This window comes from Ornithorhynchus anatinus, chromosome 19 (genome assembly GCF_004115215.2).
Source record: "Ornithorhynchus anatinus isolate Pmale09 chromosome 19, mOrnAna1.pri.v4, whole genome shotgun sequence".
Lineage (NCBI taxonomy): Eukaryota > Metazoa > Chordata > Mammalia > Monotremata > Ornithorhynchidae > Ornithorhynchus > Ornithorhynchus anatinus.
The window spans coordinates 13,560,278-13,585,741 of NC_041746.1; the positions used below are offsets into that span (position 1 = coordinate 13,560,278).

General features: G+C 44.5%; 2 protein-coding genes across 5 annotated transcripts in view; one reads left to right on the forward strand and one right to left on the reverse strand.

Moving 5' to 3' along the window:
- The window catches only part of TRERF1 (transcriptional regulating factor 1), a 200,339-nt gene extending 191,295 nt beyond the window's left edge, over positions 1–9,044 (reverse strand). The window contains exons 1-2 of the mRNA XM_029047078.2: positions 8,954–9,044; positions 5,818–5,906 (exon numbers count right to left, since the gene is read on the reverse strand). The gene's annotated coding sequence lies outside the window, so the exon portion shown is untranslated. The remainder of the gene's footprint in view (positions 1–5,817; positions 5,907–8,953) is intronic.
- Positions 9,045–9,135: 91 nt separating this feature from the next.
- Positions 9,136–25,464, forward strand: part of UBR2 (ubiquitin protein ligase E3 component n-recognin 2) — a 77,164-nt gene continuing 60,835 nt past the window's right edge. Inside the window, exons 1-5 of one of the 4 annotated variants that reach the window (XM_029047075.2) lie at positions 9,136–9,478; positions 13,599–13,858; positions 20,018–20,096; positions 21,955–22,068; positions 25,007–25,137. In XM_029047075.2, the coding sequence (XP_028902908.1) occupies positions 9,401–9,478; positions 13,599–13,858; positions 20,018–20,096; positions 21,955–22,068; positions 25,007–25,137 (662 nt within the window). In that variant the 5' untranslated portion in view covers positions 9,136–9,400. The remainder of the gene's footprint in view (positions 9,479–13,598; positions 13,859–20,017; positions 20,097–21,954; positions 22,069–25,006; positions 25,138–25,464) is intronic. The other 3 variants (XR_003753659.2, XM_007672322.4, XM_007672323.4) reach the window with 3 other exon arrangements.

Consider the following 25,464-nt stretch of genomic DNA (forward strand, 5'->3'; position numbering starts at 1 on the left):
ATCCTCAGCACTTCGACACATAATATATGTATTTATCTGACAGTTGACTTATTTTATCCAGATATATTAGTACTACTATCTATTTTACCCAAGTTTCTCCTCTTCCTACTATACTCAAATAGTTGTCTGTTTGCCACCATCCTTACTAGACTGTAAAAGGGAACTGACTTGTTTCTATTGTACTTTCACAAGCCTTTAATACAGTGCTTCGCTCCAGTAGATGGTCAATAAGTACTACTGATTGATTGAAATGGAACAAGCAGGGCAGGCAGAGAGAGGGTTGAATCGGACTCATCTGTCCTGCCAGAGGTTTGGGGCTTCCCTTCCCTCCTGGAGCCCCCCAAAGGGAAACAACTGTTTCAAGGGAAACAATATATTTTAGACCCAGACCTGCATTATCACATTTTTGAACTAGGATTCTCTACTTTTTAGAAATATGACAGTATCCTCAGGGAAGCAACTTGCAGAAGCATGTGGCCCAGTGGATAGAGCCCAAGCCTTTGGGTCAGAAGGACTGGGTTCTAGTCCTGGCTCCACCACTTGTCTGCTGTGTGACCTTGGGCAAGTCACTTTGATTCTCTGTGCCTCAGTCACCTCATCTGTAAAATGGCAATTACGACCGTGAGCCTCATGTGGGACATGGACTGTGTTCAACCCTGATTAGTTTATATCTACCCCAGGGTTTGGCACATTGAGTGCTTAAAAAATACCATAAAAAAAACAAACTTTCTCCTTTTTATTACATCCCATACTGAGTGCAACACTTCAGTGGGAAGAAGCCTCCATAGTTCATTGGGCCACTTCTCAATGTCATTGGGATAATAATGATAGTACCTGTTAAGCGCTTACTATGTACCAAACACTATTCTAAGCACTGAGCTTTGTTGTGGATAGAACAAAAACAACACATAATTCCCAGTAGGAGGCAGGCTGAGGCCCAGTTAGGCAGCAGAGAGTCAGTTCCAGCCCTGCCTAAGCAATGGCGGGAGACAACTCTGGAAGATGGCCATGGATACTTCACAAAGAGGGCAATCCATCAACAAGAGTTGACTTTATAAAGTCTTTCAGTTGTACTGAGTCATGATGAGAAGTAATAATAATAATAATGACGGTATTTGTTAGGCACTTACTATGTGCCAAGCACTCTTAAATCCATTTCAAAATTAAAGGTTATTAACTTTGCAGCATCTCTTTAAACAATGCCTTCCACTCCCTACTCATTTTGGGGTGGAAGAAAGATGATTGTATTTGGAGGCTTCCAGTAACAGGATGCGTTTCTTTGAGCCTTTAAAAAAAAATCTATCCACATACATAGAGAAAGAGAAACCTTCAGCCTACCTTAAGCTTCTTCACTGTGGGTTTTAGTTTAACTTTCAGGACTCTTATGCATCACACCTTCTAATACTGTGAGCTCTAAACTTCCCTGACCTCTCCTCCAAAAAAAATCTTTGAGACTTACTGAAATTCAGTAAATGGCCCAAGCAAAGGTAAAAATATTTACACCACATAATTGCAGGTTTTCTAAAGAATACCTCATCCTAAACTCCCTTGAAATAGAGCTTCACTTCTTATCCTTGAGCACCTTGGTGGAAAATAATTAGCCACCTGATCAGAGCAGATGGCAAAACTGGATAAAGGGATCTACCTTCTGAAATGCTAATGAATGCTTTCTATAAAGTCAATTTCCAAACTGTATGTCCCATGAAAGACTGTTCAAAAAGAGCAAAGGCAATTTTGACCCTCAATATAGCCCTAAACTCAGGGGACGTGTTTCTCTTCCTCTTTCCTCTAGACAGGAAAACAGAAAGGCACAGAAAGGTCACGTGGCCAGACAGGGATGGAACTCTGACTCAGTTACTGGCTCTCACTTAAATCACATCATCTTCCCTCTCACAAAAGCTGTCCAAAGTTCCACCTAGTGCTCTTCTTCATTTTCTGTGCATTTCTTAATGCCTGGGTGGGTTTGTTTTTGTAACAACCTAGTTAGAAGACAGAAAACACTGCCCACCGGAGGGTGAGAATGGGTCAGCTCTGAAGAGAAAATGAATGGGATTCCTTATCATTTTTTAAGAAGCAAATTACCAGTATTTTTGTCTCCGGGTCACAAAAACTTCACAGGAATGTGAAGCAGTGCTTTCCAATTGATGGTAACGTTGCCAGGGGTGGGGAAAGTAGCGATTTCCTCCTTAAACAGAAGATGGAGAGATGCTTACTACCCCTGGTATACTCAAGTCATTTAGTCAGCCCATCAACAGAACTGATTGACCTCCCACTTCATCATTATCATTTACAGCCTTTTTTGAGGGATTTTTACTTTAAGACAGTCACTCAATCCATCGTATTTATTGAGCGCTCACTGTGTGCTCTATGGGTCGGAAACAACTCAATGGCATTTGAAGAAGATGACTATCTGCAGTGCACCGAACTAAGCATTTGGGAGGATATCCCGGAATTAGCAGAACATTCCCTGCCTGTAACAATCTTACAGTCTAGAGGGTTGTCAACCGTAAAAAAATTAAAAAAGAAGTTATGAAGCCTGGCAGCCTGGAAGGACTCTGGTGAGTGTGGGTGTTTTCTTATGAGGGTACATGCATTTGTGTGTAATCTACCCCAGTTTGGGTGATGTTAGGTATAGTACGTTTTAGGGCATCTGGCATGGAGGGGGAGTGTTGCTGTCACCTTGTGACTAACTTAAATCCCCACCTGGATTGCATGCTTGACCTTGCTCTCGGTCACACTCACTGGTCTTCCCCACTAGCCGCTGGCTAAAAGAATTGCGGCCAGTGAACCTCACTGGGAAAGGGCGCTAGGGCCATGACAAGGTCTGTCTGAAATTGCACCTCTGAGAAATGGAAACTCAGAGAACTTTCAAATGAAGGGGGTGGAAACCAGATCGAAGTGGGTGAAGAAGAATAAGAAGGAGAATGTAGAGGGTTCAAGAAGGAAACCAGACAGAGAGGGTCAAAACCAGAGAAGTTTTTTTAAGATAGTGAAGACGTGGGCGTGTTTGAAAGTCGAAGAAAAGAACCACCAGAGAGGGAGTGATTGAAGACGGCAGTCAGGGAGGGAAGAAGAGTGGGTGCCAATGTTTTTAGAAGGTGAGAAGGGATAGGGTTGGAGGTGTAGGACGAGGGGGTAGATTTTGAAAGCAAAGCAGGACAACTCTTATAGGGATGGCCAAATCTCAAGATCTGCCCTACACCAACCATCCAAACCCAAGGTGGGTGAGATGAGGGAGAGGAACCAGGGAGAGGGACTAGGGATGCGGGGTCTCCTTAAATGGAGGCTGACCACGAAGACCACAAAGACATCCTCTGCATGGAATATTGCAATCCTCTTCCCAATTCGGATGGGTGTGCAAGTGTTTGATGAGAAATGGACAAGGATTTGCCCCAAGGAAAAGCTGTGAGAATTCTCCCTACTCTCTTGACCCCAGCAAACCAGAAGCTTCCCCAATGAAGGGGGAAAGGGGCTTGCATTTATTAATTCATTCAATGATATTTATTGAGCATTTACTGTGTGCAGAGCACTGTATTAAGCACTTGGGAGAGTACAATATAACAGTACACAGACACAACAAGTTTACAATCTAGAGGGGAGAGAGACATAAATAAATTACAGATATGTACATAAGTGCCATAGGGCTGGGAGGGGGGATGAGGAGCAACTCAGGGCGATGGAGATGGAGAAGGGAGTGGGAGAAGAGGAAAGGGGGGCTTAGTCAGGGAAGGCCTCTTGGAGGAGTTGTGCCTTCAATAAAACTTTGAAGGGGAAGAGAAGCACTGCCTAAGCTTCAGGGGAGGTGGGAAATGGGGAAAAAGGCTCAGTGTTACCTCAGTTACTTCATCTATAAAATGGAGATTTTAAACTGTGAGACCACATGGGACATGGAGTGTGTCCATTTTGATTAGCTTGTATAATAATTATTATTATTGAATTTGCTTAGCACTTACTATGTGCCAAGCACAGTTCTAAGCACTGGGGTAGATACAAGGTAATCAGGTTGTCCCACGTGGGGCTCACAGTCTTAATCCCCATTTTACAGATGAGCTAACTGAGGCACAGGGAAGTTAAGTGGCTTGCCCAAGGTGACAAAGCAGACAAGAGGCAGAGCCAGGATTAGAACCCACATCCTCCTTACTCCCAGGCCCGTGCTTTATTCGCTAGGCCATGATGCTTCTTTAAAAGGCAGGGAGTAGCATGGCATTCCCACAAAACCCGGGGATCGTTTCAACCGGCTCTGGTGACAGAAGAAGGCACTGGGGCAACACGACTTTCACTTCCTCTATCTCCAAGCTGTGGGGCCCTGTCTCCCCTAGGGGTTCACTCTATTACACCCTCTCCCCCCTTCTAATCTCTCCTGCACAGATCACCTTGAAGAACTACTCAGCGCATACCTCCTCCTCGGCTCCTCAGGCTCCTTGAAACCCTCCACTGGCTTCCCCTAGTCCTCAACCTCAAACAAAAATGCCATACACTCGGTTCAAGGCTCTCCACCAACCCTTACATATCTACTCTCTTCGCCTGCTCCTCTGCAGATCATTCTCTTCTTTCATTTCAAGCTAACATTCAAATTTTAGCTCAATCTCACCCAATTTTTCCTCCCTCCCTAAATCCGCCCAACCAAAACTCTCCCCACAGTCAAAGGCATTCTAACATTTCACCTCCTCCAACACGCCTTCCCAGATTAGTTCGCAGGACCACGAGTCATAAAAATCTACCAGGAATCTCCAGCAGTCGAGCAACTACGTGTATCCTTCCTCAACACATTCGTATACATGATTATTCAAGCATTTACTTGATTACTCTAATTGTACATATTTTAGGTCTATCTTCCCCATTAAAGCATAAGGTCCTTAAGGGCAGGCGCTGTGGTACTTTTCTGTTTTGTAAAACCTCAGAACTTGGAACAGGGCATTGTACCCAGTGGGTGCTCAATATATACTATTATTACTATTGATTGAATTAATTGAAAAGGCACGAAGTGGGTCATGGACTGTATTAGTGGGGGTGGGGGTGGCCCTGATGGTAAATTTTGCCTTAACATCTGTTTTTATTACAAATTTTGGAAAGAATACTATCATGGAACTCCTACAAGTGCTTCTGGATACCACATGATGTGATCAAATCAATCAATCGTATATATTAATCACAGGAGATACATTCCCTGCCCACAGAGATATTACAGTCTGGAGGGGAAACTATTTTGTACATGTGATGCGGCTAGGTGAAATCTACAAACAGTCTCAATCAATCATATTTATTGAGCGCTTACAGTGTACTGACCTAAAAGCTTGGGAAAGTATAATAAAACAGAGTCGGTTGACACGTTCCCTGCCCACAATGATCTTAGAGTCTAGAGAGGGAGACAGACACTAATATAAATAAATAAATTACAGATAAGCGCTGTTGGGCTGAAGGAGGCGTCAGAAGGGAGTGGGAGAAGAGGAAATGAGGGCTTAGTTGGGGAAGGCTTCTTGGAAGAGATATGTTTTTAATAAAGTTTTGAAGGTGGGCAGAGTGGTCATCTGTGCTGGGGGTCATCTAACTAATCTCAAAATTGAATTTTAGCGAAGAGTTACTTAGAGTCACTTACAGTAAGAAGAATGAACCCAATTCTTTCCTTCCCATAGGAAAGTGTTAATAAGCAGGAAAATAGGCCAAAAGTTAAATAATCTTTTAACTCTGTCACTTTACCACCTTTTTCAGAAACTGTATTCCTGCAATTTCAAGGCTTCACCGGAGAACCCCAATCACAACTATCCACCTCTCATATTTTAAACACACATACATGCATGCACATATAAAATCACTCACCTGATCCAAGGGAGGGACCAGCAGTCAGAGTGTAGGTGAGAAGAGATACTGCACTTTATTGTGCCATCCGGGAGGTTGCACTTCCTTACCTAGAGTAGAGCAGGAAGAGGCTGAAACTACAGCAGCACAAAGTATATGCCACTCCCACCCCCTGGAGCAATGGGTAAACCCAGCACCCATCAGCACACCACACCGTCCGAGGCTTCTGACTCCCACAGTGCTGCACCAGAAAGGAGAAACACTGAAGCAAAATATTGCCTTCTCAATATTTAGGGACTTTTAAAAATGGGATTTGATAATAATAATATTAATAACAATAATAGTAGTATCTGTGTAGCACTTACTATGTGCCAGGCACTGTACTAATTACTGGGGTAGATACAAGCTGATTACGTTGGACACAATCCATGTACCACATGAATATCGTAACTTAATCCCCATTTAACAGATGAGGTAACTGAGGCCCAGAGATGCTAAGTGACTTGCACATGGTCACACAGCAGACAAATGACAGAGCTGAGATTAGAACCCAGGTCCTTCTGACTCCCAGGCCTGTGCTCTATCCACTAGACCACACTCCTTCCCTATTGTTGTCCTTGAATTCTTGTGTTGCTTAATATATATCATTCAGTCTTTCCTCATTTGTCATCAACCTCTCTGTCTCCTCTTTAGCTTGGGAGTGCTCTGAAGATCCGGGACCATGTCTAGTTTATTTTTTCATTCATTCAATCATATTTATTGAGTGCTTACTGTGTGCAGAGCACTGTACTAAGCGCTTGGAATGTACAATCCAGCAACAGATAGAGACAATCCCTGCTCAACAACGGGCTTACAGTCTAAAAGGGGGAGACAGACAGCAAAACAAAGCAAGTAGGCATCAATACCATCGAAATAGATAAATAGAATCATAGATAAATACACATCATTAATAAAAACTTAGTAGAGTGCTTTATACCAGCATGTGCTCAATAAATACTGTTGAATGAATAAATGCTTCTGTCGGATCTCCAGAGTTTATGCTTCCAGGGCTGAGAGCTGTTTTTTGGCAGGCTCTAAGCAAAGGCAAGTTGGTCTAGTGGATAGAGCACGGGCCTGGGAGTCAGAAAGCCATGGGTTCTTATCCCAGCTCCACCACTGGTCTGCTGTTTGACTTTGGGCAAGTTACTCAACTTCTCTGTACCTCAGTTAACTCATCTGTAAAATGGGGATTAAGACCGTGAGCCCCATGTGGGGCTTGGATGATGTCCAGTAGTACAGTGCTGACACATAGAAAGCATTTAACAAGTACCATAAAAAAATGAAAGCAGCAGGAGCAATTTATTTTCTCACAAGTGGATGGTTGTTTGCTCCTCTTCTTGTTGGGCTTCCAGAGTTCTCGTACTCACACCCCTGGCTGAAATCTTTTTTTCTAACTGGTTCATCATCTGCCCCAGATCATTGAAAATGAGAGCTATCAAAGTCTTCCTTCTCTATATTTTCCCCTTGCCCAGATCTAGGAGAGAATCTACTACTCTGCAGTCAAATTAATAATAATAATAACTGTGGTATTTGTTAAGCACTTTTATTCTTTGCCAAACCCTGGGTCATTCACTCATTCATTCGATCATTTACTGAGCTCCTGCTGCGTGGCATGATTCAGTACAATCGGATCAGACAGTCGTGATTGCTAATAAGATAGAAAGTACACTCATTTTTTCCCAGCCTCACCGGCTTCTAGATCCTTCTCTGTCTCCTAATTAATCTCCACCTTCCTATCTACCACTGGTTACTCAGACCCGTTCGCCAAAGTCATACGACTAGATCAAAAGCTGCCAAAGAATGGACGAAAGAAAAGAAGGCATGTGGCCTGTCTGATCAAAAGCTGTTGAAGAACGGACAAAAGAAGAAAAGTCACGTGGCCTGTCCGAGGGAAGGTTCAGGACACCTGGCTGCCCGAGGCGGGGCGAAATTTGTCACCCGCTTTCCTGTTCCATCTGACTTCCTCACATCATGCGGCCGTTATTGGGCAGGGATGGTCTCCATCTGTTGCCGAATCATACATCCCAAGAGCTTAGTAATAATAATGGTGGCGTTTGTTAAGCGCTTACTGTGCGCAAAGCACTGTTCTAAGTGCCGGAGAGGATACGAGGTGATCAGGGTGTCCCCCATGGGGCTCACAGTCTCCATCCCCATTTTACAGATGAGGTTACTGCGGCCCAGAGAAGTTAAGCGCCTCGCCCAAAGTCACCCAGCTGACAAGCGGCCAAGCGGGGCTCTGCACATAGTAAGCGCTCAATAAATACGAGTGAATGGTGCAGGAACCATTCTGAATAACATCAATTTATTCCACGCCCGGTGGTCCAAATAATTTCCTTACATAATTCTGGTCGGCGGAATGTAATTACGTCATGGGCAAGCCTGTTCCAGCCCTCAAAATTTAAGCAACTTTTCAGAGGGGCGGTGAACGCCTGACCTGCCCCCGTTATTCCAGCGCCACTGCGTTGCCCTCGCTATTAATTCCCTCTTAGGGGGGCCGCTATTTCCACCTGAGGGCTTTTGCATTTGGATCCGCCATAACGCGGGGCGCTCACCTGGCCCTCTCTGACACAGCGACTTCACCCCGAAGCCCTCGGCCAGCTAGGCCGCCATCGCCTCTGGTGTCGGGCCCCGAGGCCGTTTTTTACCATCCGAGGCTGCTCTGAGGACGGGTGAACATCATTCCAAGCGCTTAGTACAGTACTCTACACATAGTAAGCGCTCAATAAATACTATTGAATGAACGGACACGCAGCCCTGCTGAGGAGAGGGAGAAGGTTGGGTGACCTCACGACGGCATCATCGTTCACTGTGTGACGGTGAACACGGGTGCCAATGAGCTCTCCGGGTTGACTCTGCCTGCTCCCCAACCCAAAGCTCCTTAATGCCTCAGGGGAGAGGAAGAAGGGCAACTGTCAGAACGCCCAACGTCTTTTTTTAATGTAAGAAGCCTTGCTGGCTGCTCTGGAGAGTTGGAGGATCTCTGCTCCTGCTTAGGCTGCTAAGGAATGGGATCATCCGAGCAAGCTACTTAAACTTCCCTGAGCCTGTCTCCTTCTCTGGTCAGGGAGGGTGACCGAGGCCTTCAGGTTCCTGGGGGCAACTTCTCAGGGTTACTTACAAGGAGGAAAAAGCTGAGGAGGAGCCCCGAGGAGGTGAGAGGGGGCTCCCACAATCCCCCGCTTCGCCTTCTCTTCGAGGAACCGAATGGTGGCGGCCCCGGCAGAGGACTACAACTCCCACAATGCCTCAGCCCGCGGGCCTCGTCTCTCAGCGTCCCGGAGACGAAGACTACAACTCCCATGATGCCCCGCCCGCTCTCCATGGTGTTGTTGCTTCTTCCCCGCCGCGGGACGCGGTAGAGGAGAGTGGGGCCCCGGGGGCCCGTGGTGCCTTTTCTCCCCCCTTCCCCGGTCAGAAGCAGAAAGAGGCGGCGGGTCCGGGCCCGGGGGGGGGGCAACGGAAGGGCCTCTCGCCATCGCCTCGGGCTGGGTCCGGTGGAGCGGAGGGGCCCGAGCGGTGGCAGCCGCCGGGGGCTGAAGGGGAGGAGAGGAGAGGAGGAGGGAAGATGGCGTCGGACTTGGAGCCGGAGGTGCAGGCCATTGACCGGAGTTTGCTGGAATGTTCCGCCGAGGAGACAGCGGGGGTGAGTGCGCCGGGCCCCGGCCGAGCCTCGCCACCGGGGGCGACCGGCCGAGCGTGACGCCACCGACGGCGTTAAGCGTCGTTGCCAGTAAACAGCTTCTCCCTGCCCTCCCTTCCAGCTCTCCAACCCCCGCCTCCACCTCCAAACTTTGGTCACCGACCAGGGCAAGGCGGCCTCGGCAGGGCCCCCTCCCCTTCCCCGCCTCAACGCCTGCCTCTCTCTCCCCCACCCCAGATGCGGAGGAAGACCTCCCTCCCCACCACCCATCCTTTTCTTTGGCTCCCCCTCCTCGCCCCTTTAGGGGGTGGACAAGAACAGTGCTCTGCACTTAGTAAGCGCTTAGCAAATACCAGCATTATTATTAACATTATATAACGCCCAAGGAAGCTTCCCTCTTCCTCCCCGGCCTGGACCGTCACAGTGGGCCCGGAGGCAGACCATCGTCGTCCCTGCTTTCTTTCTCTGGCCTACACCAGAACAAAAAGCATCCCTTGTCCTTCTGGTCCTCCCATCCTTTGCACGAGCGATGCCGGGGGGACTGGATGAAAACGTAATCAACACGCCTCCACATAACGGAAAGACAAAAAGGTAGCCGTCAGTGGGATTTCGTGAGAGCTGTGCTCATACAACAGAATTAGCGTCGGTTAAAGTGGGCAGAAGCCAGGTGTGGTGGTGAGAATGGGGGTGATTGGCCTCTCGCCGAGGACCACGGCCCCCAAGGGTTTGCGGTTTTTTGGGTGAACTGGTAATCATCTCCAAATTCACGTTGGCAGGTCGATCTAGAAGGCCTGTGGGGCCCGGGAGGGTTGACTTTGTTTTCCACGAATGACCTCTGAACTTGGATGAGTCACCAGTGAAGATGTCATGGCCAATCGGCCCTGGGGGTAGATTGAATTCGAGGGTAGAAACTGGAATGGGTGATGGGAAATTTTAAAAAATTGGGAGAGAAGGTGTGCACTGGGGAAGGGTGAGTTTGGAGGAAAGAGATGAAGTGAGGCCATAGGAGGTGGGGGTAGAAAGAGGGGATGATAATAATAATGTTGGTATTTGTTAAGCACTTACTATTTGCAGAGCACTGTTCTAAGCGCTGGGGTAGATACAGGGTAATCTACCCTGTCCCATGTGAGGCTCACAGTTAATCCCCATTTTACAGATGAGGGAACTGAGGCATGGAGTAGTTAAGTGACTTGCCCACAGTCACACAGCTGACAAGGGACAGAGCCAGGATTCGAACCCATGACCTCTGACTCCCAAGCCCGGGCTCTTTCCACTGAGCCACGCTGCTTCTCTGATCAAAACAAGTGTTCTAATAACATGTTCTGTTAGTGTTTTTTCTCCAAGAGTTCAATGCATTTAGGAGACCTTTGTGGTGCCTCTCCATACACTATTCTGTGCATTTAGTCTACATTCAAAGACTTTTTATTCCCATCTATAGTCTGCTGTTGTGCTTATATTGAAAATGGAAACCCTGGAATTCTGAAACAGCGGTAACCCACTTGTATCTACATGACCTTTTATGCCTCTTTGACCCACAATTTAAATTGATGTGATTTTTATTCCCACTCACCAATATTATATCTTGGGAGTATTTGCAGGGTTCCACTCGTAACGTCCCAGGTCTTTGAACTCCCCAGACCAGTGCTAAATCCAGAGGGCCCCATCGCCCGTTTAGTTAAGAAAGCAGAAAGGCCAAAGGAGGAAGTGGAAAAAGCAGGAAACTAAAAATCGTTTGAGAGAGGGAGTGAGAGTACTTTTAGGGCAAGAATTTGGTTCTGCCGTCGACTGACTGGAATCAGACCGATATTGTCATCTTGAACTGCAGTTGTGTTTAGTGAACACTCATCTGTGTGTGGTTTTTTTTTTCCCTCGTCCCATTCCCCAGTGGACAACACTGTCAGTTGGTTAGAAGAAATATATGCTTCCCTAGGGATCTCCATCTAATGGAGTCATCCCTTTTAGACCTCTTAATTCTTATTGGTAGTGATTGCTAGCAGTCTCCACAGATGTAAATGCTTGAGATTAATCTTCTAATGCTTCGCTTTAAAACTTTACTAAAGTCATTTTCTTCCCCTGCTCCTCTTCATCCAGTTGTTATTACCACAGTAAATGACTAAATTCTATTCCTCTCTCAGTGGACGGTGTGCGTTTGGGACTTTGGAGCTGTAGAAAATTTGATTGTGTTGCTCGATTGTTCTGTTAATTGTCAGGTTCTCATAACTGTTTTCAAGGAAGTTGATAAATAAACGTCAGTAGATGAAAAATAAATATTAACGACAAAGAAAGGGCCACAGGAGGAGCAAACCTATAGGCTAGGAAAAGATCTGTGAAGTAGACGGGCTTTCGAGAAAGAGCTGTGCTGTCCTACTGTCTACCAATTGGTTATTCTGAGCTTTGCAGCTGCGACTTGAGAGACCAACATTCTAAAACATTTTGCTTATCCTCCTCTGCTCTCAGCTAGGCTCACTCCTAGAAGTTGTTGGCCCTAGAACTTTTTTCAATTTTTTTTTTAAAAAGCACTGATCTCAATTAGCAAGAGTCCATCACTGAGTGGTAACAAAACTCTTGTTATGTGTTAAGCACTTCCAATGTGCAAGAACTCTGCTAAACGCTGGGGTGGTTACATAATGAATGACCAATGTTAGGTTGCTAATTATATGTCAGACAATTTGTCAGTAACGTGAAGCCCTTTAGAAGTGTAGCCGGCACGCACGTGCCTAACTGAACAAAGCAGTCCTGACCATAGGAGTGAGTTTGGCAAGTCTGCTTTGAGATGTGTTTTTTCCATTTAGGCCCAGTTATTTCCAGGGAAAGAACTTTGGAAGCCTCTAACTTTGAGGTCTCTGGAGAAATACTGTTAATCCAAGGGGAGCCTCTCACCTCTCTCTCACCTTTAGAAGGGGAACACAGTAAGGCCACTGACCTTTGGGGAGTAATTGTTTTCCCTGATTCTGTCTGAGTCTTCCTTAAATCAATTTGCATTCCAGTGTTCTGTCACGAGGGAAAAAGATTTTCAAATTCTTGGAGAGAGAGAAGTTCTCTCGAAATGGATTGACTAGAATACAAGAGAGTTCTTCAGGCTTTGGGGTTTCTGTAATTTGGAAACTTTAGTTAGACACCCTGTTGCCGATTTGGAAAGTTTCCAGTTCCTTATGGATCAATGCTTAGTCCCCCAGAAAATGCTTACTGATTTCAGCATCATCGTTTTCACAGGCAAACTGGTGGATGGAGGCTGCTGCCCTGAGACAAACAAGTTTCATGGTGTGGTAGTAAGCAAAATACACCAAAGTTCTCAGAAATGCCTAGCTTGCATTTGATATTCAGTCGTAATACTTTGAAAGTATCGGTATTTTATCTAGCATGGGCCCTCAAGAGAGATTGTTGTTTAGCAAAAATGATCATGCCATAATTTTTGATTTCCAAAATCAGATATACTTTGGGATTTGGTTAGTTTCTACGTTACATCCACTTCATGACAAATAACCTCAGAAAACACACCATCAGGTTGGTTATAGTGGTATTTTAAATGAAGATCCTGTGTAGCATTTACTTTGATGTTAAGAAGCCAGAGTACATTCAGTTCCTGCTCCTTAACAGGTTGATGTCAGAACTCCATTGGTCAATTTTGATATAAATCGAAGCCTGCTCCATGAAAATTATATTTTAGACACACACATGTACACAATAAATGATACTAACAGTGAGTTATTAGTCAGCTTCAATTCATGACATCTGAGCATTGAAACACTCTTTTGGGCGCCTTCCATATTTGTTCAGAGCCAGATTCTTTTGCAGCTGCAGGAGGGATTGAGTTTACTGACGTGGGAGTTGGAGATTTAAGGGCTCAGAAGAGGAGGGGTTGGGGGCTCAAAAAGAGTGGGACATAGGGGGCTAGCATCCTGCAAATAGATAAATTTTTACCCGATATGCACCCTGTTGAAAATAAAACAATGGAATAGGGCCATTTTGGAAACATAAATTTGGTTGTACAATACCTGTGTAGTAAATTATAAAGTAATTGATGAGTTTCTCTTTTTTTCTTTTTTTTTGGGTACTTAGTCACCTAGCAGAGGAAATACTGGGAAGATGAATAACCTGTTTTATTTTATTTTTTTAATTGAAGAAATGGCTACAAGCAACTGACCTCCCGAGAGAAGTATTCCGGCATTTAGCCCACTACGTCCCCAAAATCTACTGCTGTGGTCCCAACCCCACACCACAGAGAGAAGATATGCTAGCACAACATGTCTTACTGGGGCCAATGGAATGGTATATATGTGGTGAAGATCCTGCAGTTGGATTTCCAAAACTAGAACAAGCTAACAAACCTTCTCACCTCTGCGGTCGTGTTTTTAAAGTGGGGGAACCTACGTACTCTTGCAGGTAAACTGTTTGCCTTTTTTTCCCCCCAAAAAAAAATATTTGTAGAGATTTTTTTTTTGACAATTTCCCATCAGTTTATAGCCTTGAATGCTGTAATTTTTAAAATCAGGTGCAGGCCATTATTAATGTGTCATTTAGTATATAAGGATGTACCATTACAGAAGAAATGTATTTGCTTAAATTACTAATAATTATTAGTAGGCTTTAAATGAAGAAAATTTAGTTTTAAAGTGGTCCTGGCAAGAGTTGAAATAGATGGTTGGAAGAACAATAAAATCCAATCTTACCCTCTTTCCTAAAATTCTGTTTATGCTCAAAGGAATTGAAATATCGAAAAACAAAATCATAATAATAAAATTTCAAACGTCTGGGTTTGAGCTGATAAAACTTGGAATACAGTAGTAACTGGCAGCAGAACAGTTGTGTTGAGAACAGCTAATGTGTTGAAAACCAGCAGGTAGGATTGAGTAACTAACTGCTACTAGAATAAAGAGAGCACTAGCATCCCAGGAAAAACCTCATTATTTTCTACGTTATTATCATAATTTACATTTTTCATTTTGGAACTAAGAAGTCAAATTCCTTGCCATCTGTAATTGGCAGGTAGAATTATTTTTAATAACTTGTCACCTGATTCTAACATCCCTATTCTGCTGTCAACTTATTCTTTTCCCAAGATGGGGTAGCAAAGTGAATGACCATTTTCTCTCAAACTTGACCTCTCACTCTAGGAGACTAGATAAACCCAGGCAGAGCTCAACTGACCCTCATCCCCTGCAGTTTGGATTCTCTGGATTATCCAAATTTGTCCTAGGGCCATCATTAACTTCAGGGCATCTGGGTTGGCTCTGGCCCAGCACCTCAACTTCAGATCCACAGTACTCTGTATCCAAATAACTGAAGGGACAATCTCAAATATCTGATGATGAGTACTCCTGACACTTCACCCTGCAAACCACTCCAGTCCACCTGAGGTCCAGACCTTCTGGGTCTACCTTCATTCAGGCGGACACTCTGGCCGTCTCTGTTGTCCTACAACTTGACTGGACCTGGATTGGCCTCTGGGGACAGAGGGAGTATCATCATCCTCATTGGTATTTATTGAACACTCACTGTGTGCGGAGCACTGTACTGAGGGCTTGGGAGAGGACAGTCCAGCAGAACCAGTAGGCGAGTATGTTCCCCATCCACAGTGAGGCCCTCTGCTCACTTTTCAGCAAGCTCTGCCTCATTCCAAATCTCCAAACCCTATGTTTCTCCCATTACCCCCAGTAGTCCAGAGGAAGCAGTGTGGGCCATTCGAGGAGCAAGAATAGAGCTGTGAATTTTAATTTCATGCCAGCTAGCCGAAGCTCTGGCCTAGGGATTTCTAGGAGATGTACTTTACAAAGGCTGGGTCTTCTCCCTGGAATATTTTGTAGAGACTTCTTTGTAAATTTCAGGGCTTATGCAAAGTTTCAAAGAAGCTTCCCTCTGTCGAGAACAATGCTCTGCACCAAGTGGGTGCCCAGGGAAGAACCACCCAAAGGACTCCCCACCAATTTAAGTAAAGCATGCTGAAGACAGAGCACTTGTCTTTTCTCCACAGTCTTTCTCTGTGCCAGCCACGATCTTTTATTAGTCTAAAGTATCATGTCTCCCACCTCTCAAGTCAGAAATGTTAGTGTAGTCGAGCTCTAATTCCTTAATTTCCTCCTACAGTCAGTCTGTTACTGAGTTCAGCTGCTGTTTCTTGCCACCTCTCCTCAATCTGCCATTTTCCCCTACACATTGACAGTCCTATCTTTAGTCAAGGCTCTTAGTTTATGTGACCTTCACGTTGACCTCTCTGCTCTCAATATCATCAGCTGATCTGCAGCACCACTATGGAAGTCATCTGCTCCAGCATGTCTCCATGGTTAACTTCCACCCCTTTGTTAAAGTACCGTGGATGCATCTCATTATCCTAAAGATAAAGGCTAAAACCCTGGTTCCGCAGCTGTCTGATCCTGAGGCCCGTCTCGTATTTCCTTCTATCCTCCTGCCTATTCCTGCCATTCTTCCCAGGCCCATTTGCTCAGTCTCCTCTTCACTTGACCTATTCCTGCTTCCAAGCTGCTTCTCTTTCAAAACTTGGTGCTAAGAAAACCCTTCCTGGCCCAGCAAACCAAGCACTTGGACCCCTGCACATTTGCAGTGTGAATGTTGATCTAAAGTATCCGTTAGTTGCATTTGAAAGCTTTCCCTTGTTTTAACTGCATTTGCATCAATATTGACTGTTTTCGATTGTAAGGTTGAAGGGGGCAGAGTCTTGTCTCCACTGAGTTCTTTACTTAGAAAGATGTAATTTCCCCAACACTGAATTCAGCAGCCAGTTACAATGGATGAGGTTCAGTAGGGTTAATATGCCTTCAAATGGGCATCTATGTTCTAGAAAGCTACAGACTTTACCTAACGAGTAACCCCCGCCCCCGCAAGCTCCTTTCTCAGACACCCCAGGACTTTATCCCCAGGTAATTCTTTGTCATGCTCACTGTCACAGCCAGGGTCCCTTTGACCAAGCGTCCCTGTGCTGGCCAAAAAAGCTCATTAGCCCCCTGGAATTCACCTCCTGTTATCTCCACCCAGGACCAACTCCTAAGTCTTTCTCCTGGGAGCCGGGTCTCTGTCGGAAGTCCTGTTCTTAGCGAATGGGCGCTTCTCAGAGGCACTAGCCCCCAGGCAGCTATCAAAGAGACAACATCAAGACTGGTTTGATGAAAATGACTCAGTTTTAAAAATACTTGCAACAAAACAGGAAATGCATCAACAACACCTCGCGGCGCCTCATGATTGTAACAGCCCGGAGGCAATGGGAAGTGCAGCTCTAGCTAAAAAAGAGATGTGACCAGTGGTGGGTTGCTCAAGCAATCCGGGGATAGATTGGGTCGAAGACCCCGTGTTCAAGCAGATGGAACGACCCTCATTAGAGAAAGAGGAAATCAAGCAATTAATGGTCTTTATTGAGATCTTACTGCAGGCAGAACACTGTACTAAGCGCTGCCCAAGTGGCACGAATACTTGAAGAACTCCTGAATGTGCCTTCCACCATCAAGAGAGGAAGCCCTCCAAAGCATAGAAGATCATCCAGAATGTGGAGATGTGACCTTAGCCCCTACTTTTTAGGCAATAACCTTCATAACCATGAAAAAATGGGAATCACACTGATCTGATGGCATTCCTGCTGAAATCTACAATGAAAGAGAGGACCCAGTCCTCAGACTTCGGCAAACCCTGTCCCTCAACATGTGAATCACTGAGGAAATTCCACAAGGCTTCTAATCCTAGCTCCACCTTGTCTGCTGGGTGACCTTGGGCAAGTCACTTAACTTCTCTGGGCCTTTGCTGCCTCATCTGTAAAATTGGGATTAAGACTGTGACCCCCATGTGGGGCATGGACTCTGTCCAACCTGATTAGCACAGTAGAGCGCTCGGTGTAGTGCTGGAGACAGAGTAAGTGCTTAGCAAATACCATAAAAAAAAATTCATAAGGGTTTTCAGAGTCACCATCTTTAAGAAGAAAGGAAAGAGAAAGAGATGACTCTGGAAACTACAAAGGAGTTTCTGTTTTCCATTGCTGACAAGTTGGTGGCCAGACTGCTGAAGAACACAGACAGCTGTGTGTTACCTGCATCATCATGGCTTCAGACCAAATCTTGGAACATGAGGTATAATTTTTGCAGTGTAACAGATTTAGGAAAGCTTCAGACTCCTCAACAAGATGTTTAGTCAAGTTAGAATTGAAAGAGTCCTCACTGGAGTGAAGCAAGGTAGGGTGATAGGTGTCGTCCTTTTCAGCCCATCCTATGCCACCATGCTTCAGGTTGAAAAAGAAGTCTAGAAGCAGGTGTCAGAATTTGCTTCTGTTCCCCTGGAAAGTTCTTCCATCTTAACAAGCTAAGAGCATCATTATAAACCTTTGAGATAGTGTTTCCGGAATTGCTCTATGCAGATGACTGTTCTCTAGAGGCACATGCACAAGGAAGACATGCAAATGAACAGTTTTGCAGATGTAACAGAACAGTATGATCTGACAGTATGTCTGCAGGAAATGGAAGTCATCTACAAGGTCTCACTTAGGAAACACTAATCACACCCAAAGGTTTTCTTCTGTAACAGAGAGTTTAGGGCCGTCACCGAATTCTGTTACCTAGGCAGTACCCATTCCTATGATGTACAGATAAAGCGATAGAAAATAGATAAAGCCAGCAGGGCCTTCACAAAGGCTGAGGGTGGAGCCAAAGGTCCACCAAACTCTGTACCAAGCTGTAGGTCTACCAGCCTTCCAAACAACTGTGAGACCAGGCTCAGCTACCAAAAGGTGACAGTCTGCTCCTGGAGTAGTTTCATGAGAGTCACCTGTGACCCTGACTCAACTTCAGATGGCAAGACAAGATGACTAGCAAAGAGGTTCTGAAGTGCGGTCGGCTCCTGAGTATTAACGAGGTGGTCACAGAAACACAGCTCTGCTGGTTGGGACCTGTGGGAGGACGGGTGACAGCAGGAAACCCAAGAAGCTACTGTCTGGGGAACTGAAAGGGGGCACCTGCAACCTTGAAGGGCAGAAAAAATGTTTCAGAGACACAGAGAAGCATAGTCTCAGATGATGTAGCGTAGCGGTGAACTGTTGGGAGATGGCTGTGGCAGACGCCAGCCAGCCAGGAGAGCAGAAATTGGGAGAGGGGTTGATCTCTTAGAAAAGAAGTATTGGGAAAAGAGAGACAAAAGGAAGTTGCTTTGAATATCCTCTCCCAAGTGCTTAGTAATGTGCTGTGCAAACAGTAGGTGCTCAGTAAATATCATTAATTGATTGTTGTAGAGACAGGCTTGCCGTGGGATAAACCCGATTCTGTCCATATTTGGAAATGATGCAGGAGGATAAATCAATCACACAGTGGGCTTTTCGGTGACATTCACATGCAGGGATAGGACCTCCCTGTCAGTAGCATCATCTTCAAATACAAAGGACAGCTAAATATATCAGCATCTTGACTGCACCCAACTCCCACAGGATCCAGACATTAGACGCTCAGTTTTCCCAGAAGTTAGTGATTGGGCTGGGTGCGTCGTTTCAAGATCTTAGCTGGCAGAGCTGAAAGTTATTCATATTTTCTTCCCCAAACTTAAATACACACCTGTAAGCAACTGACATTTAGTGGCAAAGGTGAAATTGTTGTAAATATAAATGGTTTCAACCATTAAAAATGCAAAAGACCCTTAAGAAGTTGGATCTTGGATACTTTTTTATTTAAAAATTTGGACCAAAGCCGTGAACATTAAATGAATCTCCAGTTTTCTTCTGTTGCTTCCAAAGCTTGATATCATTTAAAAACACTGACTGTTATTTGTGTTGAGCACATATTCTACTTAGAATTTCCTTCCTGTATGGTTAGTGTTATCACAGGTTAAAAAAAAATCCTTATTAGATGACTCTTAAAGGCTAACCTTAGACACCTGTGTAATAAAACAGGCAATTCTTTCATTGCCTGTGAAAACTGGGCAGAAGGGTAGGATACATGAAATGTATAGATAATCTAGAAATGCAACTAATTACAACCTGATCCTTCCACAAGCTTAATTGAGCCATTAACCTGGAGGAACCATGGATTGATTTTGAGTTGTGTCTCATTTCCCCTCTCTCCCATTCTCTAGCCAAAAAAGAGAAGGGAAAAACAAAAAGCACAAATTATTCCCAGGCTGGATCTGTACAATAACAATTGTGACTTGACCCTACTAAAAACAAAAACGCAGATCATTCAAACCCAGGGAAGGTGGAGAGAGTGATGTACAAGGTCATTCTCAATCTATTTTGGAAATTAAACTCCAGCATCAGAATGAATAAATAACGTGGAGGTTGATCTAACACTATCTGGGGAGTTTTTCATTCTTCCGAAGTGTATCTGTCTGCTGTAGCGATAACAAGTAGGTCTTAAGTAGGTTTGGGTTAGGCCAACCACACTGACGGTTCTTAGGATTTTGAATTTCCTCTCACTTTATCTCATCAAGAAACTTCTCACTCTTCTGGGTATTGAAGGCTGTGGTAAATTTATTCATTTGTGTTATAGAAAATTGTTTTTGTGAAACACGTAATTCAAATGTAAGTTGTGTTGATTTTCTGTTTTTTCCCTTTCTTTTTTTCAGAGACTGTGCAGTAGATCCAACTTGTGTTTTATGCATGGAGTGCTTTTTAGGAAGTATTCACAGAGAACATCGGTATAGGGTTAGTAATGTCGAAGTTGGGTTGGATGATGTAACTGATTATTTTGGATATCTTTCCTTAGTGGGATTGGAAGATTCAGTTGAGTTCTCAGTCAGAAACAGATTACGCTTTACTAAATATTTTCAGTCCTTCATTCTAGTTGCTACATAGAAATAAATCCAGAGATCACCTTTGAAAGCATCCTGTCTTGAAACTAAAGTTAGAATAAAGATTCAATGAAAGAAAGATGTTTATCTGCTTTGTTCCTCTCCCCCCACTCCCGATCTTCTGGAATTTGATGTTTGTTTATGGGAAGAATTTTTGGAAATTAAAAGTGACAGAGCATGGGATGGGAAGTGGTTTGAGGGGAAAGACTTGAAAGACTTGAAGGAGAAGCTGAGTAAGAAGAGGTTTAAAGGCAAGGAGAAAGGAGGGGGGAAAAGAAGCAGGCAGAAGTGACGATTAACATTTTCGGGTAGTGAAGTGAAAGCAAGCTCCACTCTTATTCACTCATTCTCCTCCCTGCTGGCCGCCTTCTTAAAACACGAGCGTCTTGCCTGAATGTTTAAAGTGTCTGTCCTACCTGGAAAGAACCCAGTTGCGGGAGAAGTGGTCCTAGATAGCTATCCACTTGACCTCACTAATTCATCCGTGACTCTAGTTGAGTGATTATTTGTTCTGAGCCGTAGCTTTGTGGAGCGTGGAATGGAGGATATTAAGAAGGATTTTGGAGTAGTGATGCTTTTGTTCATCCCAGAAGAGGGAGGAATTTTCAGATAGTGTGCATTTGGACAGAGTTAATAGGCCCCAACATAGCACCAGCTATGTCTGAACATATTACATTTACAGCCTTCCTTCCTACAGCCTTCAATAGCTGCTAAATCATAATTGTTCACCGTCTGTACCACTAGCACGCACTCCTTGGGGATCTTTTGATTACTGTCAGCTATTTCCGAATTTAGGAAAGAGCAATAATTTCTTAATCCTGCAGGTGGTGGTGGAGTTAGGCAGTCACTCATCCAGCCACTGCAGTTTTGTGAGCGTTGTGCACCCTGTGAGCACTTCCGAAATATTTGTTAACCAATAAAAACTGTGTACAGAACCTGCGTTTTTTCCTAACCCCAACTAGCTTATCATCTAGAAGTGGAAGCTTCCACACTGTGATAATGATATTTAAAGAAGCTCAGTAAAAAAATGTTTTCTCAAAGGGGGAGGAAAGCCTTTGTAACATTCTTCCTCTCAAAATTGGTTACTTGGAAATAAAGATGGTCTTTTGCGATTGAGTTTGTCCGTTCCATTTTACAGCTGTGGTTTCTGGTTTTCTCCTGTGAGGCGGACTTAATAAAAGCATTGTACGGAGGAATGAATCTTAGGGGGTGCTAGTAGTTTTTCGTATTTAAGTTCAGCTTGGTGGTGAGATGAAGATATCACAGCAGCACTCACATCTTAATAATCTGGACCACATAGACACATGTACACACACCAGTATGTCAACCTTAAGATTTTTATCTTTAAGCATATTTATTAAAATCACAAGTCTACAAAGTTAGGGGAATAGGTTTTATGTTCCTAGTTAACTTACTAAACTCTTTAAATGCTCACAGAAAACTAGGCATTGTAGAGAATGATGCTATTTCAGTAGCTTACATTATGAAATCACGTTAGTGGTAATTCTGTTATTTCAGTGAGAGAAATCAAAACATTGAGAGACACTGTGTTACAGCTAATAGTTGGAATAAAAAGACAAATTGTGTCCTAGAAGTATCGTTAGTCCCTCCATGGCTAGTTTAGTGCCGAGCACCCTGTGGGCCTTCAGATCAGTACTTGTAAAACATGCTAATGGGTTTCCTTACTTTTTATTTCTTTCCTTACATTTAAGATGACAACATCCGGAGGTGGTGGCTTCTGTGACTGTGGAGATACTGAAGCCTGGAAAGAGGGTCCGTATTGTCAAAAGCATGATCATAACGCCTCTGAAACAGAGGAGGACGAGGTAAAAAAAAAAATTTAAAAATCCATGAAATTTCTTTGGGGGACTTTAGACTTCTAGAAAAACTTTACTATTTAACCTACAGTTTTTGATGAAGACATCTTTTCGAGTAGAGCTGCAAAGTAAGATAAGCTGTCAAGAATACAAATTAAGTCAATTGATGGATTGAGCAAGGACAACAATTTGAAAAAAGCCCACATTTTTGTTTCTGTAATATTTGTGGTAAAGCCAACAAAATTCCCCTTCAGTGTAACTGGAAGGTTGTGCTTATTAGTTACAAGCTTTACTTTGACATATCATTTCCTGTCATTCAAATGCTGCATTTGGGTCTACGTATTTTTTTTTCTCAAAAGTAGCTTAAACTCATGTAACAGTCAGAAAATGCTGATTATGTTACCTAATATAAAACTTCAGTGTGCCGAACAGCTTTGTGTTACTAGGCTTCTACTTACAGGCTCTCCTACTTAGATTGTAAGCCCCATGTGGGATGGGGGCTGTGTCTGACCTGATTCTTTTGTATCCAGTACAGTGTTGACATATAGTCAGCGCTTCACAGATACAATTCTAATAACAGTGATAGGCTATTGTGCATGTCTTTTCATTATAATCTTGTTACATTCTACATGTAATTGAGTTGCAAAGAAATTGATTATTAGTAAAATCATTCTGTCACTATGAAAACTACCCTAGTGTCTCTGAAAGAAAGCACAGTTTCTTGTAACTCCACAAAAGGAGTTACCCGCAAGAAATAACCACAGAGGTGGTGTGATGTAAGGGGTAGGGAGGAATACTAAAAAGGCTTATATTCTAGTGTTCCTGGCCATACATGGAGTTTTGCAAGTGTCTTATCCCTAAGACCTTTAAGCATCAATTGAGACAACATAAATTGTCTCCTGCCTGCTGAGAAGGCTCCATTTACGTAACCCTCAAGGGGGTAGGGTGGCTGTCTCCCTGTCACCCTCCCCGTAAGTCACCACCCGCCCAATAAGTCAATGCTGCATCTTGCCTTTGGGAAGAACTGTCGGTGACTGCTGCAGTATTGATCGAAAGGATTGGGGGCAGAGTTGCTTTGGCACCAGGTAACAGCCTGGCTGTCCCAAGTTCATTTTCCTTGATAGGGCCCCCTGTGACCAGAGGGGTCCTCCGTGACCATCCCACCAACATCCTTGCCACCTTACTTCTGCTTGGGCTCCTAAGGGAAGGAAAAGCATCCTAGCAATGGCCAAGAGGGGAAACTGTGAAGGGAGACAAACACACTCCAGGAAGTTGTTGGAAAACTCGTTATATCCCAGCTAGACTACTGTGTCAGCCTTCTCTCTGACCTCCCTTCCTCCTCTCTCGCCCCGCTCCAGTCTATTCTTCACTCCGCTGCCCGGCTCATCTTTCTGCAGAAACGATCTGGGCATGTCACTCCCCTTCTTAAACAACTCCAGTGGTTGCCTATCAACCTCCGCTCCAAACAAAAACTCCTCACTCTAGGCTTCGAGGCTCTCCATCACCTTGCCCCTTCCTACCTCTCCTCCCTTCTCTCTTTCTACCACCCACCCCGCACGCTCCGCTCCTCTGCTGCCCACCTCCTCACCGTCCCTCGGTCTCGCCTATCCCGCCGTCGACCCTTGGGCCACGTCCTCCCGCGGTCCTGGAACGCCCTCCCTCCTCACCTCCGCCAAACCGATTCTCTTTCCCTCTTCAAAACCCTACTTTAAAACTCACCTCCTCCAAGAGGCCTTCCCAGACTGAGCTCCTCTTCTCCCTCTACTCCCTCTGCCACCCCCCTTTACCTCTCCGCAGCTAAACCCTCTTTTCCCCTTTTCCCTCTGCTCCTCCACCTCTCCCTTCCCATCCCCACAGCACTGTACTCGTCCGCTCAACTGTATATATTTTCGTTACCCTATTTATTTTGTTAATGAATTGTACATCGCCTTGATTCTATTTAGTTGCCATTGTTTTTACGAGATGTTCTTCCCCTTGACTCTGTTTATTGCCATTGTTCTTGTCTGTCCATCTCCCCCGATTAGACCGTAAGCCCATCAAACGGCAGGGACTGTCTCTATCTGTTGCCGACTTGTTCATCCCAAGCGCTCAGTACAGTGCTCTGCACATAGTAAGCGCTCAATAAATACTATTGAATGAATGAATGAATGAAAAGACAAGTTTTGTCCTGGGCCCACCGAGTTCCCTATTCCCTGGACCCCCCCCCCCCCAGGCCTTGCAGTAGAAGGTCGTGAAGGAAATTTGCCTGCGGAGTGTGATGGGAGAACTGCTGGCTTGGCGTAGCGGAAAGAGTCAGAGGTCGTGGATGCTAGCCCCGGCTCCACCACTTGTCAGCCGTGTGACTTTGGGCAAGTCACTTAACTTCTCTGTGCCTCAGTTACCTCATCTGTAAAATGGGAATTAAGACCATGAGCCCCACATGGGACAACCTGTTAACCTCGGATCTACCTCAGCGCTTAGAACAGTGCTTGGCACGTAGTAAGCGCTTAACAAAAAGCATTATCATCATCATGAAGGGGTGATTCCAGTCTGATCAGTTTTTGGCCTTTTTTGGAACTCTAAGGCTCGTCCCTTCCACTGACACCATGGGAAGTCTTGCTAACAAACGAAAGTAGCGTCTACAGGCCAAAGTTTGCCCTTGCCAATCCTCCCCACAATGCCACTCTACTGGGATATTTGTCTCTCTGCCTCCCCAGGTATCCCTTTCTCCCCAGCTTTTCTGGGGCTACGTTTAGAGTCTGTGTTCTTCCAGCTGTCCGATGTAGACAGTGTTTGGAACGTAGTTGTCCCAGTCCTGTCCCCTTCACTTAGCCCTGTTTTACCCCAGTTCTGGTTAGGAGACAAGAAAGTTAAAAAGAAGGAAGCAGTCAATTAATGCTCTAATAAGGGTTATTGCCTTTAAATGCATGTTTCCCTGTTCTTCAGCTCCCTATATTGTCTCTTTCAGGATCCTCTTGTGCATTTAACAGAAGACATGATAGCAAGAACTTACAACATTTTTGCTATAATGTTTCGATATGCAGTAGACATATTAACTTGGGAAAAAGAAAATGAATTGCCATCAGATTTGGAGATACCGTAAGTTTAACCCATTTTTCCCCTCAGGTGTTTCAGAATTTTCTAAATTTGAATATTAATTAAACATATAAGGGTCGCTTGCCTTTGTCACTCATGATTAGTGATTCCTAAATCATTGGTGACCTCTATTAGAGTAGCAGGTTTTTCTTTTTCAAATATAATGTATGTATTTATGTCAGAACATCCATCCTTTGCTTGAGTTATCAGTACCTTGCTCTTTTTTCAGTTGCTATCCAGTTAACTATTCTGTCTCTGACCTCAGCATGAAGAGGGAGGTGAGCTTGGAGCACCCAACATATCTAGAAGGAGGCCAAAGGGGCTATCCCC